This window comes from Tinamus guttatus, unplaced genomic scaffold (genome assembly GCF_059628265.1).
Source record: "Tinamus guttatus ecotype Peru unplaced genomic scaffold, ASM5962826v1 Tinamus_guttatus_pri_ptg000211l, whole genome shotgun sequence".
Lineage (NCBI taxonomy): Eukaryota > Metazoa > Chordata > Aves > Tinamiformes > Tinamidae > Tinamus > Tinamus guttatus.
This window is the reverse complement of record NW_028288745.1, coordinates 8,315,001-8,334,451: the sequence shown is the minus strand read 5'-3', so window position 1 is coordinate 8,334,451 and position 19,451 is coordinate 8,315,001. Positions and strand designations below refer to the sequence as shown.

Below are 19,451 nucleotides of genomic sequence, written 5' to 3'. Positions count from 1 at the left end.
GTTCACAGATTGTTACTTGCATGCCATACCATTAAATCTAAACTTGCAGATTTGTTGTGTAGATGAAAAAAAAAATGTTCAAACTTATTGCTTAAATGTTGGACCTTTAAGCTGCTAGGAAAAAGGAAAGGTAAAGGTTGTGGGAAGGAAGTGCCCTATATTTTTACATGAATATCTTCAGAAATGTGCTTCTGCCTGTTGCTGAGGAAAAGCGTATTCAAAACTTATACCTAGTTATTTCAGTTAAGAAGTTGGTAAAGATTCTGAAAAGCAAAGCTCAGAGGTGTGAACTGCCACCTTTCTCATTATTCTAGTTCAAAATTGCTATTTTGAAAGTCTAGATCACTTTTGCTTTTTGAGAGATGAGTAGCGTGCAAATCTATTGAGACTTCAAGAATATTTAAGTTATTTGAAGACAATGAAAAAATGTGTTTAAAAATGTACAACCAACTACTGGTAAATATTACTCATAAGAACTTGAAATACAATATTTTTGAAATTATCAGCCTTTCTTAATATAAGGACTGAAAATGCCTGTCCTTTAATAAAATAATGAAGGTACTGTTTGACTTCTTGTTCAGTTCCTGCAAAGTGTCAGGTATTTCTCATTTCATCTGCAGAACAAATGAATATTTGTCCTGAACTAATCAGCGGTTTTCTTGTCAGTGTTTATGTACAGCAGTAAGACACATACTGCACATGAAGCAGTGAAGTCTCCTGGAAAAATGGCCACTGAAACAGTATGCAGGATTTCTTGAAAAGAGGCCTCAACCATTTTTAGACCTTGGTGTTCTCATTTGCAGAGTATTCAAAGGCATGTGGAAATGTTATGAGTTAACAAAGTCTGCTATTAATACTTGTGATGTTTTTGTGAGAAGAGATTGCAGTACGAAAGGTGCATTTGAATGAGTCAATTTTATCTAAGGCAGGAAATCAAAATCAATTTGATTTTTTTTAATAACTGAGCAATGTTGTTTGCATTTCTTCCATCTTAAAAGCTGATATATAACACTTTGGGGCAAATCTTGTTTTAAAGAGAGATTGATTTCATTTTATGAACTTTGTCAGTTCAGTTTTCATCATACAAGGTATGCTTGCACTCACAGATAATAAGCTTTGTCATAGTTGCTTGTCTTTCTACCAAAAACTTTCTTTTGGCTTTTACATAGCACTGGGAATGCTCTTCACCAGTTGCCCTGTTTCCCTCAAATGTCTCCCATTTTCCTGATTAGTCCTGCATGCAGTAGTACGTAGTTTTGAAACTTTGCATGCATTATTGTGTTTGGATATCTGCTTTTTATCTTATTTGTTTACTGAGCTACAAATTATCTGTATTGGGCTACTAATTATCTGTATATAACCCTTATGATTAAGTGTAGATAGTTTAAAAAATGAAGTTGTGGTGAGTTTTCTTAAAGCAAATTGTTTTAAAGCTCTGAACCGTTCTTGAGAAATGATACTCTACAGTACAAAGTTTCTTTATGTTCGTTCTTTAACATTACACTCCTGCAGAAACTGGAAGACTTCTTAAATAGGGAACATTAGCTAGAAATGCATGTAGATAGAAAAGCAATTTATTCAGATAATGTAGAAATGATTTAAGGTACTAGAGGTGCAGTTCCTAATCAGTCATGTATGGATTTATGTTTTGGCCTGCAGTCCTTTTACTAGTGACTTCAGGAATCCCTAAAGCCTAGCTCAAATCCAGCCTTTGGTTAAAGATTTCTTGGGCTTTATTCAATGGAGAAGTTAATATATCAAAGTCACTTTATGCGAAAACTGCACAAGACAAAACAGGTCTTTGAGAACCATTTATGTGCTTATCTTAGAATTTGACAGTTTTAAAATATTGGGTTTTAGTGATTTAATAAAAACACTTCATCAGTTTCAGAATATTTTCTAGTGTAATAACGCTCTCTTCTCATCCATTGTTATTAATCTGTCTTGCATTGATTTTTTTTTTTTTTTTTTCTCCTGGGGGGGATGACACTTTCAATGAATCCAGATTCCCTAGCTTAAGTTTAAATGTCATGAGAAAAATAGTTAACACTTTTTTTTTTTTTTTAAAGAATGTTGTTTGTGCTTTTAGTGTGTTAAGCCCATTCCTCTTTACAACGTTTTCTTGGGTTTTCTGTACAGAAACACTTTGTGGTCTACCAAAGAAAGATGGTGTGAAGAGTTTCAGTTGACAAATAAATGGCCTTTTTCATAAACTCTGTCTGTTTAGCACTTTCCAATGTCTTACGTAGCTCTGAATAGGTGAAGTCAGGCTACGTAAGAGAGCTCTGTGCCCATGTTCTGTAAATGCCACAAGCTAGAGCATCGTGCAGGCTAACGTGCTGCGGGTCCTTGTGTGATGTGTATATTATGGAATTTTTTTCTATCAAAGTTTATCCTTCTGCAGAAAAAAAAAAGCATATAGAATTACTCCAAGTGGAGTATTCACCTAGAATTTAGGGATTTTTTCCTTCTTGTTCCTCATTCTGAGCACTGGGAAAAAAGAATTCAGAAATCAGGAAGTGAATGTTCTGTTTTATAAAACTCGGTGCATTTGAAGGTAAGCAACAACCAGGATGTTTGGGAGCCGAGACAGACGTGCCGTTGTGTGGATTTGTCCTCTTCAAGCATGGTCGTTCGAACACTGCTGGCAGAATATTGACCAGTTCAGATGCTATTGAGCTTTTGTCGTTTGTTAGAATAAATTGGAGATGACCTAGAAAATGTTCTGCAGTAAAAGAATTTTTAAAAATCTCAATCTAGGATATCAAAACATTAATTTCAAAAAATACTGAGAGAGGGCTTGACTGTAAGGCACACTGAATTTCCACAAAGAGAATACCTTTTTTTTCTCTCTCCTTAAAGGTTTGGAGGTAGATTTTTAAGAGCAGAGAAGTAAAAAATAATAGCTGAAGTAGAAGAGAAACATCGAAACAAAATGGAGAGAATTAACTGTTAGAAAAACATATAAGGAAATGGGTAGAAACATTTCTAGATGTATTGATTTCATTTTTTTTCCCCAACCTTCCTGTGAACATGCTCCTAGAGTACAACTCCATTAGTGAAAATTGTTTTTAAAAAAAAAAAAAAAAAAAGTTTTAGCTTTGGTTAGAGAACCAGATCTTGCTGATTTTGCTAATTGCTTTGAAAAGTGCAGTTGAGTATGTCCTGTTCTGTAAAACTGAGGAGTGTCTCTTTTCTAGACCGCTTAAAGTGGAGTCATTTGAATTTGGTGTTTTTAATTTTAGGTGGCATTGGTTTGCATTTGGTAAAGTGAGTTGATAAATGACATTATGTATCTACAATTATGTATGATTTAGGCTTACCCTTAACCAAACTTACTGTGCTGGATTCGGTCACAAATGTGGAATTCTTTTTATGCAGATCATGTCTAAATGAGTTTGTCTGGATTATATTAGATTGTTACAACTGGGTCATCATTGAGGACTTCTCTGTTCCCTCTGGAAAATCACACTTTCTTCCAAGACAGGGTTTTTGAAGGATTTAAAGTAAATGTTTTCTGCTTTCCCTTTTATTATTGCTTCTGTGTCTGTGGTTTTTTTGTTTGTTTGTTTGCTTGTTTTTAGCAAGTCCAAATAAAATTTAAGTAATCGTCTGTTCTAGTGTTTTGTGGGGAGAGGAGGTGGCTTGCTTGTTTCAAACCCTTCACATCATAGGGATTAGCACTCACCCCATGAATTTGAACCCCAATAACATATTTTCTCTACTAGTGCTTCTTTGAAACAGGCAGGTATTAAGCAGCTCTTCTATCATGGTGTGGGAGGTTGAACAGTTCACGTGCTGACATGCGTGTTTTATGGACACAAGTAAGCAAGAGAAAGTCTCAGCACTTGGATGCTCTCATACCTAAATGCTTTCTGGTACCCAGTATTGATTAGTTTATTAATGTGCACAGTGCTTGACAGTGCTCTTCAGCTCTTCACCCTTCTTCATGCTTCCTCCATGAATTTCGTTACAGGCAGCGGGGTGCTGCCTTCATTTCTAGACTGTCTCAGAGAAACTCTTTCCATGCAGCTGGCTAGCTTTTTACTGCTTGAGTCCTTTTTCCCTTGAGTTTTACTGCAGTTCTCTACACTAATCCAGATAATTGGATCACTGGTCTTTCTGGTGCTCTGTACAGTGGTGCTCAGTGCTTCCCTGTTCCTACCAGCATTGTTTTGTCTCACTCTTTCCTCCCTGTGGGCCTCTTTGCAGTTTAGCCGCTGTCCTTTCCTTTTGTGTGGATGAGCCCCCAGTTTGTCATAGCCATTTTGTACTTAAGCCTTAAAGTAGGAGGTAGTGGATGTGTGCTAAGTGTCATATGATTTTTGTGATGCCACTCCTCTAGCTCTTCCATTTTCTCCAATAAGATAATAGATATTTTTCAACAGTAGTGGTTGCACCTACCTGTGTATTAGGAATAAGATTGCATTGGTACTTTTTGTGTCTGGTATCTTTATTAAAACATAGCTCTTAAATTTTCTTTTACAAGTTCTGTTAATAGCTTTATTCCAACTCCCATCATTGAACCTTACAGTTCTAATGTTAGCCCTTTGGATGGAGAAGAATTCCTGTGTCTTACCTTAGCATAGAAGCCTTTTGGGTTACTCTTGAGCAGTTCATCCTTCATGGAACCATATAATGTCTTAGATCATGTTCCTCCATTGATCTTTATAGAATTTGTTTTGAAACAGTTCTTGACTTTTCTTTAGGTCAGACAAGGAGGTGGCTTACAAAATAATTTTGTGTTTATAATAGTATTACTATGTCACAGTGTTACTACTGTGACTTTGTTAAACTAACTAACTAAATCAGAAAACTCTTCAAATACCGTCTGAATATGTCTTTCAGCCAATGGTAATGACAGCAAGAAGTTCAAAGGTGACGATAAAATGGATGGGGTTCCTTCTCGTGTTCTTCATATCAGGAAATTGCCTGGTGAAGTGACAGAAACAGAAGTTATTGCTTTAGGTTTACCTTTTGGCAAGGTAACCAACATCCTGATGCTGAAAGGAAAAAATCAGGTAATTTGCTTTACTTTTTCAAAATGGTTACTATCTAATTTCAAAATACACTGTTACAGTGCTTTTGCAATGAGATATATTATGGTTAGTATTAAAAACAAAAAAAATGCTTTATACTTTTTATTATTTTGCTCTATTTTTTAGTTAGTTTTTTTTAAGGAACAGAGGAGGGTTAGCAAAGTGACTTGTAAGGTAAATATTTAGACCTGCTTCTTCACAGGTGAATTATGTAGAGAAAGCATTTTTAGAAAATGTTCTCCATGTGCCAAGTTTATTTGGTAAATTATTTGATATTTGAGCAATTTTGTTAATAAATATCAAGTTTTTTTGTTTCTAATAAAAGAAAATTAACTGATATGTAACTGCTAAAAATTGCTTTTGTTTTTTATATCATAGGCTTTTTTGGAACTGGCAACAGAAGAAGCAGCTGTCACTATGGTTAACTACTATTCTGCTGTGACACCTCATCTTCGTAACCAACCGATCTATATCCAGTATTCTAACCATAAAGAACTAAAGACTGACAATACACTAAACCAGGTATATTCACTGTTACGTAGTATTTCAGATAGGGACAGTAGAAAATGGAATATAACATGTATTCTTTGGTAATATGGTATATTTGAATAGTCTGGTAATTTTATTTATGATCCTTCAATTTTGTGATATTGAAGGAAATGTGCTTTTTGTGATCTTTACATTATGATGTATTTTCCTAACATGTTTTCTTAACATAAAAAGAAGAAAAATTGAGGTGTTTTTACCTTGATTAAACTTGCATGAAAAAAATTTTGATTCCTAAATTGCAGGATGAAAAAAGTGAACTTCTTATTTCTGACACTTGAGATTCAGTTATCATTTTGAATTTCCTTAGCTGATAGCTAATGCCAATGCCTGCATTTCTGTGCTTTCAATGATTACTCTGGTAGCATTGGTAACATCAGCCCGTGTGATTTCTCCTTCCTGAAAGACACATTAATGATCACTGTAAAGACAGATGTATTTATTATGTACTTGCCTCTGCAGAACCTATTCTAATATAAAGATAAATAGGGTGTATGTATATATATGTTTATTTCAATAGAACAGGAACATATGCAAAAATAATGCTCTTGCAGAAGAGATCTTCCTAGTGTGGTAGCCATTTTGTATGAAGTGGGATGGGGAAGAGGTATCAACTCACCAAAAGTCAGATATTTAAGGTGAATTTCTTGTGATCTTTCTGATGTTACAAAACAGTGTAAGTATCAAGTTACAGAGTTTTTTGGCCTGAGTTAAGGTATGTAAAGATGACAACTATAAATTTTGCCATTTAAAAACGATTTCACAGTAATCTCCTGTTGAAAAAAATCTTGGTTCAAGTGGAATGTTGACTTTTTTTTCTTGTTGGTCTTTTGAAACATTTCAGTTTCTTAGGTTTTTCTAATGGTCTATATCAGCAAAGGTACTCTTCAAAAATCATTTTTAAAAAAGTGTTGTAAAGAAAACAGATGCTGTAATTGACCTCTGGAAAAAGAGAAAGGAGAATGAATTCCTTTAGTAGTTGGATATAGTGGATGAAAATGCTGCCTTAAGGAGTAAAAAAATCCTTGTCTGATATTTTTCTCTGGCTTCTGTGGCAGTACAGGTTTTTACATCACAGGGCCACCTTTTCAAAACATGGGAGGTGCATTGGCACATTTTATGTTACCATAATGATTGTTATCCTGTTTTAACAGTCGTATCACTCGCCTTTCCAGGCTTTGTACCTTCTTTAAGTTTGAATTAAAGAATGAGTAGGTATTTGGCAGTATCTCATGAGGCATTCCATAAAACAGGGTAGTTAGATACCCTTATCTTTGTAGGGAACAGTTAAGGTGGTGCAGGTTTTTGCTCTGCTTTTTTGAGATAGTCACAACTACAGCTTTTAATCTGTTTTTGAAAGTTTTCTTTTTCCTCTAGTCAACCTAACTTTTAAAATTGACCATTCCTGATTCTTTGGCAAAGAAGATATGAAGAAGTAAGGACATTAGTGCATCGAAATAGAAAGAAAGGATTAACAATTGGAAGAGAAACAAGCAAACAAAAAGCACATGAGTGTCTTAGCTTATATAGAGGACAGAAAACTTTTTTTCCAAATATTGAGTACTTTAAAAATCCTCACATTTTAGGCAGAGAAGAATTGTTAAGCTACAGTCCAACTGGCCTGTAAGAGTGTTACTCTTTCTAATTATTTCTAATTATGTAATTAGAATGATTTGGGTCTGGGTAAAGATGTTCAAAATGGGCCGTTTAAGTTTTCACGGTACCTTTATAGTTTTGCAAATATCCATTTCCTGTGACATATGAAAACCCAAGAATAAAAGAATGTTTAAGCTGAGATTTTAAATATATATATTTAATATATCTTGTGCTGTGCAATAGTACCTGAACTTGGTTAGATCATTTGAGAATGGTGACCTCCATAACTCTCTTTAGTCATGAGCCTGTCAGAAATGCAAAGTTTTAATCTTTCTGCGTAGCGACAGATTGTATTACATTTGCTTTTTATAAGTGCTGTAAGATGTAACTGATCTTTTTCAAATTACTTTACTTTTGAAAAAAATATATTAACTGTCTTCTAGTAAGATATTTATATATGAATGGTAGTTTGACCTTTTTTTAAAAAAAAATCAGCCTTGTAGTAATTTTTGTCATTTACTCGTATCTGCAGATGTTTATTCCTGCACATACCTTCACTCATCATGAGTTCATGTTAACTTTATATGGATACAGTTGAGATGCAAATATGCATAGATAGCACCAAAAAGCAGCACTTATTCAGTGTTTTTTAGGTCACACAGTATAATCTTCTCCGTTTGCTCTAAGACATGAGTTTTAATAGGTATATGTTTCTACTTTAGGAAATAATTGTGACTCAGGCAGCTATCTAGCTAGCTTGAAAATTGTCTATATTATACATTAGGAAAAAGGAAGTTGCTGTTATCCAAAGTTGCTTTTGTGGAGTTATAATTAATGTTTAACATAGAGGCATTTTTTCTTCTCACAACTAGTGTTCACCAGGTCTTTTTTTCTTATTTTCCTTATTTGTTGATTCGTATCAGTATGAGGAGTATCATGTAAGTTGTAAGACATGAAATTGTGTAGTAGCTCTAATATTTTAAAAATATGCAGTATGCGTTAATATGGTGGTTATGATTTTCACCTGGCATGCTCACTTGTCTCCTTGTGTATTGTTTTACTTTGTAAGGCTACTGTAACAAAAATATTAAACGGAAGACCTTTTTGCTGTGTTCCTCCCACCCAAATCTGGTGTTTCTAAAACTTTCGGTTTTGGCAGTAGCAGTAGTTCTGTAGCTGTGTGTTCTTGTGGCATCATCATGTGGTTACCTTTGAATTTTTAAAACCCTGCTTGTGCGGTTTTTTTATTTGTGTGGTTTTTTTAACACACAAAGAGGATTTTGTTTCTCTATTGATGAAGGGAGGTGGATAGCAGGCACCAAGTTGTTCACTCCTCTGTGGATACTGCTTTCTGACCCTGATTGGAACCAGTTGTGTATTGGTTCATTACGTTACAACTGAGAAATCAGGAAGTGTTAGCTTAGCGTGTCCTTCCCGGTGGAGTCTTCTGCCCGATTGAGTGGCAGTGAAATGCTAAAATGTATCTAATCCAAACTCTGGGAAAAACAGGATACACATTTGGGCTTCAGTAGGGTTTTGCAGGGGAAGGAATCTGTGAAGATTGTTTTAAAATCCACAAAATCCTCACTACTTAACCTTACTGGTAGAACAATAAACTTGCTACTAGGAAGGCTCATATTGGCACTATTTGAAGCCTCTTATTACTTTCCCATGAGAATTAATTGATGTTTTCATTTTTGTCTCCTCTCACACTTGAACTGCGTTGCACTCTGTGTTATGTCTGTAGCTATGATTTTTTTTAAATAAGTGGACTTGTTTGTTTCTGAAGATAACTATGAGTATTACTAACTAATTTCTAGTTTTATCTTGAATTTGCTTAAAAAAAGCTAAAGAATGCATATGCCTTTTCCTTCAGCGGGCCCAAGCTGTTCTTCAGGCAGTGACAGCAGTACAGACAACGAATGCTCCCATCAGCGGGACCACAGTTAGTGAGAGTGCAGTGACTCCAGCCCAGAGTCCGGTACTTAGAATAATTATTGACAACATGTACTATCCTGTAACCCTGGATGTTCTTCATCAGGTAAGCCAGGTTTCTTCTTAATTCAAACTGTGATTGATGTTGGCTTGTGCGTAAAAACATTACAATGTTTTTGACAGATATTCTCTAAGTTTGGTGCTGTTCTGAAGATAATTACATTCACGAAGAATAACCAGTTTCAGGCTTTACTACAGTATGGTGATCCGGTAAATGCACAGCAAGCAAAACTAGTAAGTATAACCCTTTTAAGAGCAAACCTATACTGTACTCTGCATTTGGAAAATGCTACCATGATGAAATGTTCACTATAATTATGTTGTATTTTTTCACATCTTATGTGAAAGTATGTTTTTAAGACATAAAGTTGGCAATATTATTAAGTATGATCATGTTGCATTTGATGTTTTTGAAGACTGTATGTCTGAAGAACTGTGTGCATATATAATTATTAAAAAACCCTCTTAATAGACTTTTCTGAAATGAAATACTGTATGATGGTGCAGTAGTGAAGACAACAGAAGTAGAAATGTAGGACATATAACCAATAGGCAACAAACTCGGTTCACTTTCCTAATGATTTGTACTTTCTAAGCGTAAAAATGGCTGTGACTTTTAGATCAGGTAAAGGCATGTGAAAGTGCTTAGATTAGTATGTTAAGAAACAAGAAGTGCTAAGAAGGGAGAGCACGAAGCTACTCATGGGACCAGCATATGAAACAGTGCATCAGTGAGATGTATCAACTGTGAGGTGAAGTTGTGTTTCAGATGAGGAGGATCTTGCTTTCAGTTTATAGGAAACACTCCTATCCTGGACAGGATAGGAGAGAGGAAACTAGGTAGCTGGTTTATTCACTATGCCCAGAGGGCCTAATGAACAATGAGGTCTAGATGACAGGTTGTCCTGGTGTTTTGAATGTTTTGACTTGCTCTTTGTTGTGGTGTTTTGAATGGACTGAAGGGAATATGTTCACATCTTGGTTCTGTGAAATGTGTGACTAAGACTTTTCACAGTGTGAACCAAAGGGGAAGGCTAGATGTTTTTTCCAGTGATGCATGGAATCTATTTATATATTAAAACTTCTGCATGCAGTCTGGGTTTGCACAATGCTGATTAAAATTGATGTGCTGGTTAAGTGCTGCTTGGCAGGATAGAAGGTGGTTATTATGCATAGATGGCAGACTAGCTGAGAACTTCTGGAAAAAGTGAAAAGCTCACACCTCAGATTAAGCTGGCAATGAATATTTATCCAAAGAGGAAAGAAAAAGTGGCCTTAGTTTTCCATTCGGTATGTGTGTCTGCATACGTTGAAGTAAAGATCTCTGTAAAAAGGTACATGATGGAAATTCTTATCTTCACAACCAAATGACATATTGAGTGTTGATTTAAAAGTGTACAAGGTAGCCAAGAATCACAGAAATTAAGGCATTTTCCAAAACAAGAATACAAATTTTCTTAATATTGAGGAAAAATAATGTTCTCTAAGAACCAGATGATGTGCTGTCTAGCTGCTTCTGTAAGAAGATCGTGGGAAAGTAATCTGAAAATAATTCAAAAAAGTTTACAGTGCCATATAAATTATGGGTAGCCTTCCTATGTTCCTATGTGTATAATATCAAATATTGGGCAATGTCTTAGAGTGAGATGCAGCTATGTTACTGTAATAAGTGAACTAATTGTGTGGATGGAATACGTCTTCGTGTTTTGAAGTTTATTTAGATAAACATACTTGAACAGCCGGACCCAAAAATATTTGTAGTCAGCATGATCTTGAAGCCTACCTAAGTGACAAATGAAACAGACTTGTTTGAACTGCCTTGTTTTATTTAGTCTCTGCATTTCACAGAATGTTAAGAGTAGTACCAGCTGCAGGTATTAGAGAATGCTCTATTTGAAGGAATGTTTGGTGTGTCTTTTTTCATCTTCTCTTTCCCGTTCCGCTCCTTCCCCTTGTTACAGTTTTAAACTAAATAGAGTAAAATAAGTATAGTTTTTAGGCTAAGTTACTGGGGTGAAAGCATGAAGTGTCACCTGAGCAGATTATGTAAAGGAAGATAAAAGGGAAAGAAACAAAGTCGATGAGAAAAGCGCCCTCCAGTTTAAACACATTGAAATAGAGTAGAAGCCCAAAGATGCAGTGACTGTACTTTAGTTGCATGGAGTTCAAAATTCAAAGTATAGTGAAAGAATAAAGAAGCCTGCAATTTGTTTTCCTATAGTTGTTGCTATAGAAAATAATGGGGAAAACTTAATTTTCCGCTGGCACTCTTCACAGGAAATCAAAATGTGGCCTTAGTAGAAATGGAAGACTTATTAAGGAAGTTAAAGAACAATTTGAAAAAAGTCGAGAGATGTAAGTACCAAGGAGAGATGCTATTCATTTGGAGGTTCTGAGGAAACAGTGACACTGACAGCAATGTCTGATATGAAGCTTCTAGCCCTATGGGTCTATTTTTGGTGTCTGAATCAGCAAATAGTGAAAAATTGCATTCCTGTTATACTTGCTTTTCAGAGAAATTCATTTCCTATAGCAGTAGATTATGGCTGAACTGACTCAGTTTCATCATCACCTTCAGATTGCAATGTTAAAGTTCATTGTATTTGCAACCAAAAGTGGAGACTACAAACTTCAGTGCCATTGGGCTGGAAGAAGCACTGAGAATGTGCAACACTAGTTGATACCACTCTGTGCCTTGTTGTTTTTTTTTTTTTTTTTCCTGGTCTAATTTGATCCTTCTCTGTCAGACCTTAGCAACTGCACTCGAACTGTTCTGGATTAGACCAATTTCCTGTCTTGGATCATTCTTGTAGATAAGTATACTGCTGGAAAAGGGGAGGGCCCTACACAGTACTTGCTGTGCCTCCCCTGGGTCTCCACAAGTGCCTGCTAGCTAAATTTCTGGGTCCTATTGCCAAACAGGGAGTCTGGTGCATTAAAACAACAAACCGTATTCTGTCTCCAAGATTGCATCCATGTCTGTTTTTTTCTATATTCCGTATGTGAATATTGAAACAATATGGACAGCCGCTTGTCCCTTTCAAATGTAGGACTACCTCGACCACTTTCTGTAGGGTAGTGAATTCCACAGATTCATGGTCTCTACAGACTTTAGGGGAGGCTCATCAAAGCGTATTTCCAAGGATTATAGCACTTTTGTTCAGCGGACTCTCCTTTCACAAGGGTTTGCAGGCCTCTCTACTCTGAAGAATAAAAAGCAGAACAGTGAATTGTATCCATTATATTAGAAAGCCCTTTATTCAGGCAAGGAAAGCTGGACAGAAGAAACTGTTCTGAGCATGTCCTCTTTCTCTGCCTTAGTCTAGTGAGATTTTTTTACTCTTACCAGTGTGAAACTGTCTGCAGCAGCTGTGCCCCCTCAAAGGATGCTTCTGCTGCCTGATCACTTCTCTCAGTGTTCACAGTCACATCTGTGAATGAGAGATGCAAGTACCATGACTTTGTTGGATGGTCAGAAAGTCTTTTCCTTTTGCAGACAGTCTTCTGCAGGGTCAGTTACTTAAGCAGTAAGAGGTAACCCTACATATTTTTCTTTTTTTCAACTGGAACAGGCCCAGTCTTGTTGTCTCACCTGTGAATCTGTAAGATCTTTAGTTACTGTCTTACAACTCTCCATCCTCCTGGTCACTATGAGCACTATGAGGGAGGGTATTTTGCCTGTCTTTCAGAACTGGAACTTGCTTTCTGTGCTGTTGGTCGGTCTTTGATATTTTCTGTATGGCCATTTTTGCTGCCTCTGTGTCATAACTGTCTATTCTGGATCCTTATGAGTTTGCTGCTTGTTTGCTACTGTTTTCTGCATTAATTTCCTTGCTTGCTCTTGCCTTTATGAAAGATGCTTCCTTAATGTTTGAGGAAATTTCAATATCTGTGGCTTTTGCTCTGACTTTTTTAGGACTCTTGTAATAATTTGGGTTCTTCTGTAGTAATAGATGAGAAGATGGCTTTGTTTCAGCCATCTATTTTGGAACTTGCACCAACATAGAGGCTTTGATTGTTTTTCTATCTTGCTCCCTTAACTACCATGGCTGATATAGAGCCATGCAGAGCTCTTAGTGGTTGGGATAAAGGAATTGAATGCGCTTGGAAATTTGTTTTTTTTTTTCCTTTATCTCTTCACATAAAAAGCTACTGGGTTCTCATTAGATTCAGATTTTTGATTGATGGCCTTTGTTTGGTTTGTCCTCATTGCCTTTTGATGACATGTAGCTGAAGTCAACGCTGATACTCTCATGTTCTTTAGGAGATGTTTGCGTTTTTGCAGTAGTAAATCACTTGGGGCCTTGCACAGACTTTTAGCTGTTGTCCCGTTAGCCTTCCAAAAGGCCTGATAGCTGCAGAGGATCTTCTGGGGTGCTAGCATGTTTGCATGGGGAGTTGAGCTCATGAATGCTTTCTGTTCAGGCATGTGCCCCTCTAGATTGTATATTCTTACTAACTGGCTTGTTTGTGTGTTTCTGGTCTGCTCACATAATCAGTGTGATTCTTCAGGGATCCAGCTACTGTCAGCAGAATCTATTTATCTTTTTCCCCCTTCTAGAAAAGACCAAGAAGAGAATACTTGGTAGCAAGAGGGGGGAAAAAAGGAGAGGTGCTAGCAACTGATACTGAATTTCAGAAGATTTAGTATTTTTACACACTCTTAAGTAAAACACAACATAAGAGCTTCAAAAACAGAATATCAAAAGTTAATTCATGCATTTCCTGTCACAGGTGACAAAGAATGCATCATTCATTTTGTAGCAGGGTGCTGTGGTATTTCTTCTTCATTTGGCATGGGTGAAAGAAGGGGTTGGCTGTGTCCTGTCTGAATATATGTACAGATAAGTGATCAAAGAAATACGTTCCTTGGCAGAAGGGGCTCATGACATAACATGCAGATGTGACTTTGCGTGAGAACTGTTAATCTCGAAGACTCCAGCTGCTAGTCATTTCATTGTGTTTTTGGAGGTGTGTGGTGCTACTGGCAGAGATGGGTGTGGGGGGTATTTTTAACCTGCAGTGTGTCTTTCCCAAGGTATGCCCCTGTGCTCCTTCAGGGCAGTGTCATTCCAGTTCAGGGCAGCCTGAATCCCGCTACAAGGGCTTTCTGTGCAGTTTTCTTCAGTATGTGCTATGAGCCTCTACAGTTCTCTATGTAAATGGTTATTCTCTTGTAGCAGTGAAATCTTGCACAATGTATGAGCTTTAGCAGGGTAAACTGGACCTGCCTTTAATGCATATAGTAGTGGATTTTAGCAGATAAGATTTTTTTGTTTGTTTATGTGTAAGTTCTTGGATGCCGTTATTCAAGAACTCTTGGATTCTGCTTTATCACAAGATATCTCAAGACAAAGAGTTAGGAAATTGAGTGTCTGTGATTCCCTGCAGCCACCACCTGACAGATTGTATTTTTTGTTTGAATTCTGCGAATTGGGACACTAGGTTTTGCTTTGCATATATTGTGCAAAGCAGTGTTGCTTAGCTTGAGTTTCAAGCAGAGAAATTTCTCTTTGGTTGCCAAGCATTTGTTGAGACAAGGTCGAGGTAGTCTTTTTGTTTTTTAGTATTTCTTTTTCTCTTTATTTTGCTTTTTCACTTATAGATAGTTAGAAAAATACTGACTTGCCTTTTGTACATTGGCTGCTAATGGTGTTAAATCTGTCAAGCAGTTTCATGAGCCCTGGTGACGTGTCAGCTGTGATGATGCTGTGATGTAGGAAGGGAAAGCCTTGCTGGCCCTGCCCTGGCAGGGGCGTCTCTGCAGGACGTTGTTTCCGGACACACGGCTGTATGACGATAGCCGTGTTGCTTCCCTGCCCAGCAGGCGTGCCATGTGTGTACAGGGCTTGGCTCAAAGTAAGAGGTGGCACCAGGTGTTGAGTGTGTTAGAAAATACGTTGCAGATGTAACCAAGCTAGCTCTGCAGGAGCCAGCTCGGGTCCAGAAGTAGTGGTATTTTCAAGCTTTTTTCTTTTTTTTTTTCTTTTCTTTCTTTTTTTTTTCAGAGCAACTTGACTGGATTTTGTATTTAACATGAGTTGCATCTTCACTTACACTTCTTAAAAATGTAAAACAATTTGGAAATATACATTTCTTTCTCATATTTAGATCCCAGTGCTTTGAGTGAAAGAAAAGTATGCCCAAAATGCAGGTGGAATAAAATTCAATTATATAATTTTGTTTGATATTGAACGAGTTTCTCAGTAGTGCTTTAATTGAGATGACTTCTATTCAGAAAATTACTAACTGGTCTCGGCGCTCAGCAATTCTAATGTAAGAATAAATGCAAGACATTGATCAACCTTTATAATAAACACACAGTGCATTGTTTTCATGTGGCTTTGGGAGTGCCATGTTCATAGGCCTTATGAATTCTCTTCTAAATAGGCAAACATTTAGAAGTATTATTTGTGCAAATAGGAAATTAAGAAGTTTTAAGTAAAATCAGGCTAGCAGGTAGGTGACATTACTTTTCTTTATATTTCTGCATTAATTACCTTAAGGGAGACTAAAAACATGCAGGACTGGTGTGAATATTCTACTTCAGCAGCCTTCTGAGAGGTTGGTATTTGAGTTGCAGAGTGCTTCTGCGATGCTGACTTTGTCTTGGCATTTTACCTGAATTAGAATTGTAATGTGGAATACAAGTTAATTAAATTCAACAGACTAACTTACAAGTTTCACTGCACTAAAAAGTCTCTTGCCATTTTGATGCCTAAACATTTTCAAGGTAAGAAGTAAAAAACTAAGCTTTGTGAAATCTTTTTACGCTTAGGCTAATATAGTCTTAATCTTGGTTTTAACCAAGACAGTAAAATTAATAATTTTTTATCTATTGACCTTTGCTTTAAAAAAGTATATCATATGTAACAAACAAAATATTGTGTGTTATTTAAATTGTTTCCCTTTTCCAGGCCTTAGATGGTCAGAATATCTATAATGCGTGCTGTACCCTCCGGATTGACTTTTCCAAGTTGGTGAATTTAAATGTGAAGTACAACAACGATAAAAGCAGGGATTACACTCGTCCTGATCTTCCATCTGGTGATGGACAGCCTGCCCTGGACCCAGCTATTGCTGCAGCCTTTGCAAAGGAGACCTCACTTCTAGGTATGACTGATGCTGCCATTGTTCTTCTGTGTTCCAGAGTCACCTGATGAAAATGTTTATTAAGATGTTTAATTATTACAAAGATTACACCAGTGCCCTAGGGTCTACTCAAGGCTCAGTCTATAATTCTGTTCTGAATTATAGTAACGCAGTTACTCAACTGTCTGTACAAGTCCTGGGTAAACAGATGAGAGAGTGCATGACAGGCAGGCAAGGGCAGAGTATAAGGAAAGGCTTAGTTAGTTCTGCTTCTTTCTCCCCAGCAAGTCTTGACTTTTTCTTTGTTCCTGTCAGTCGGCTGCTGATGCGCAGCTTGTCTGCACGACTAGCCCAGCTGGTAACAGGTTTCATTTGTAGGGGTTCACTAGGAATGGACCTAGGGCCCTTATTTGTAATATCAAATATGACAGCACAACTTTGTTACTCTCAATAAGGAAAGATTGTTCTGTGCTTAAAGCACCACCCTGTCTTTTTTTTTGTAAATAATAGAAAAAAAAATATGTAGCTCTTGTGTATTTGTACACACAACAGATTCTTTTTTTCTCTTTATAGTACGGTAGCACTCATAACTTCTAGTACTATGGTACATGAATTCCAGTACCTTGTCAGCCTTGGAGCTCATCAGTAGTAGTAACAGGTTCTCTGAGCAGTATATAGATAAATGTATCTTCTGGCTGTTAGGTGATTAATTGACCATGCACTGTAGGCTTTGAGGTGGGGGAAAAGTAATGTTCTTGGTTTATGTAAGTTTTTGTGCAAGTTTTACAGCTTCTTTTGTCAAGTTGCTCTTGTTTAGTCAAAATAACTTTCACTTAAATAATGAATAGAATTCACAGTTAATCTCATGGTCTTTACAAGACCCGGTGTATTATATTGTGATTACTGCTCTCATTTAAAATATTTTTCCTGTTCTTTTTCTTTCTTTCCCCCCTTTTAAAGAAAACCTGTGGGAAACACAATTTTCATGCCTCCTTTTGTGTGTAAGATGGCTCCAAAGTAAAATAGTAGAGAGGCTTCTGTTGCACTCCAGTATAAATTTTGTCTCTGTTAACTTATGCTACTGTATGCGGAAGGGTTGTTCAACTTGGATGCCATTTTTGCTTGCATTATTAACAATACAGTGTAATTTATATGCCAGAAGTGAGATTTAGATTTAATATAATAGCATGAGTGTAATTTTAGTGGCCAGATATATTAGTCATAGTGGTTAACTCTGTGACTGCTAAACCAATACATCTCTGCTTTGAATGGAATTAACCCTGTTATTCGGTAGTGCAACCTTCCAGTGTATTATAGTAATGTTTACAATTTGCAGCTTTGCGAGCTGCCTCTTGTGCAGGCACTTTAAAGGAAACTGCCATGTCCCTGAAAGCCTTGCAGGCTTATAAACAGGTCAATAAGATGGTGGTTAGTAATTTCTACTGATTTACCTTAATTCTTATTAAATGAATCTAGTTAGGAGGGTAATAACTGAAAATACTTCTGTGTGAACTGTGTTGAATTTATCTTTGGGTTTTTCTTCAGCAGGACCAGAGCATGTCTTCTAGAGTCTAATTCTATGAAGAATTTTGCTCATTAGAACATGAGTTATTCTAGTTATGCACTGACCAAGTATGCAAAGACCCAGAAAAAACTCACCAGATATTCCAGATACGGAATAAAGGTCTTTGCTGCTTGTGTGGGGATCCTTCCTTTAACTGCTCCCTTCCAGTTTTTACTGGAAAGTGGAGATATATTCTTGGGCTTTAGCATAAAAATAAAATATACATCATATTTCTTTAACATTTGTCTAATACGTATTTATGCAGCCCGTAATTATTGCTATTTATTATTGCATAATCTATAAGGATTATACATATATGTCTAATTAAAACATGTAGTTCAGTGAAATATTTTGACTCTAATGCAGAAATGATTTTGAGTACTCCAGTGACTGCAGTGTTTAGGCTAGCAGTGTGCTGTCCTTTCTGTGACACCTGCTGCTGGTACTGCTATCTTCTCTGGAAGACCTCGTAGTGGAGAGATGTTTTGGGGGACTAGTGGGCATACTGGAAGACTGGACAAAAATCCTTATGTTAGGGTAGTATCATCAGGTCAGCATTAGAAGTTTTGCCAAAGTGCAAATTTGAGAGGCTGGTTGCAGTAGTGGAAAGTAAAAACTGAAGCTTTATTTTTGTTGTTGTTGGACATTTTACTATATTAATATCCTTTTACTAGGCTCTGTAAAATTCACAAATAAAACTTTGGTCAAATGTGATACAGCTGCTCCTGAAAAACATGCACCCAGTGCATGGGTATCACATGAGCCTTGCAGAGGCTGGGAGCAGCAGGCACTATCTAGTGTTCAGTGGCTTGACAGGGCGCAGCCTGCCTAAGTATGTACAATTCTGTAGGGGATCGGAGCCTCCTCGGAACAAGTAGGAGCCAGGGCTGCCTGCCCAGCTACGGGTGACCTGTCTTCTAAGGGAATCAGATTGGAAAAAGCAGTGTTATCAGTATGGTTCTACCTTGAATCTTGAATTTCAGAAACTTGCCCCCTTATGTCATTTATGTTAAGGGTGCATGGAATTTATAGGCTTTTCTACTTAACCATCTAAGCATCAAGTTGAAGTGAGGACTCCCTCTGTGTGCTGTAACATCAGGATGTCATGGTGCAGGCAACATAATTAGTCTTTATTTCACTGATTTGATCAAGGCTTACTCCAGATGCTGTAGATATTTTGGGAATTCCAAACCAATGGAATGGTTTGGAAGACAAGAAATCTCTCTTCCATTTTCAAGACTTGATTTGGTTCAAAATTACGTTTCTACATTGTTTAGTAATTCATTCATTTCACAAATTGGGCAACTTGAACAGTGGAATGATCTGCTCTGTGGTGTTGTAGGCAACACTTGTGCTGATATAGGTATTTTGATTAAACGACTTGTGTGTGTTTCGTAAAATATGCTTTATTTTAAAATTAGGGCTTCCTGTTGCAGCTGTTCCAGGAGCTCTGAGTCCTTTGGCTATTCCAAATGCTGCTGCTGCAGCAGCAGCTGCTGCTGCTGGCCGTGTGGGAATGCCTGGAGTCTCAGCTGGTGGCAATACAGTCCTCCTGGTTAGCAATTTAAATGAAGAGGTCAGTAAAAGAACTTAACTGTTTTTTTCCCTGTTTAGCCATA

General features: G+C 36.9%; 1 protein-coding gene across 5 annotated transcripts in view; it reads left to right on the top strand.

Moving 5' to 3' along the window:
• The window catches only part of PTBP2 (polypyrimidine tract binding protein 2), a 42,178-nt gene that overhangs the window by 18,344 nt on the left and 4,383 nt on the right, over positions 1–19,451 (top strand). For 3 of the 5 annotated variants that reach the window (XM_088524484.1, XM_088524486.1, XM_088524488.1), the window contains 6 exons: positions 4,849–5,021; positions 5,418–5,561; positions 9,058–9,222; positions 9,300–9,410; positions 16,094–16,289; positions 19,254–19,408. In XM_088524484.1, coding sequence (XP_088380610.1) covers positions 4,849–5,021; positions 5,418–5,561; positions 9,058–9,222; positions 9,300–9,410; positions 16,094–16,289; positions 19,254–19,408 — 944 coding nt within the window. The remainder of the gene's footprint in view (positions 1–4,848; positions 5,022–5,417; positions 5,562–9,057; positions 9,223–9,299; positions 9,411–16,093; positions 16,290–19,253; positions 19,409–19,451) is intronic. The other 2 variants (XM_088524485.1, XM_088524487.1) reach the window with 1 other exon arrangement.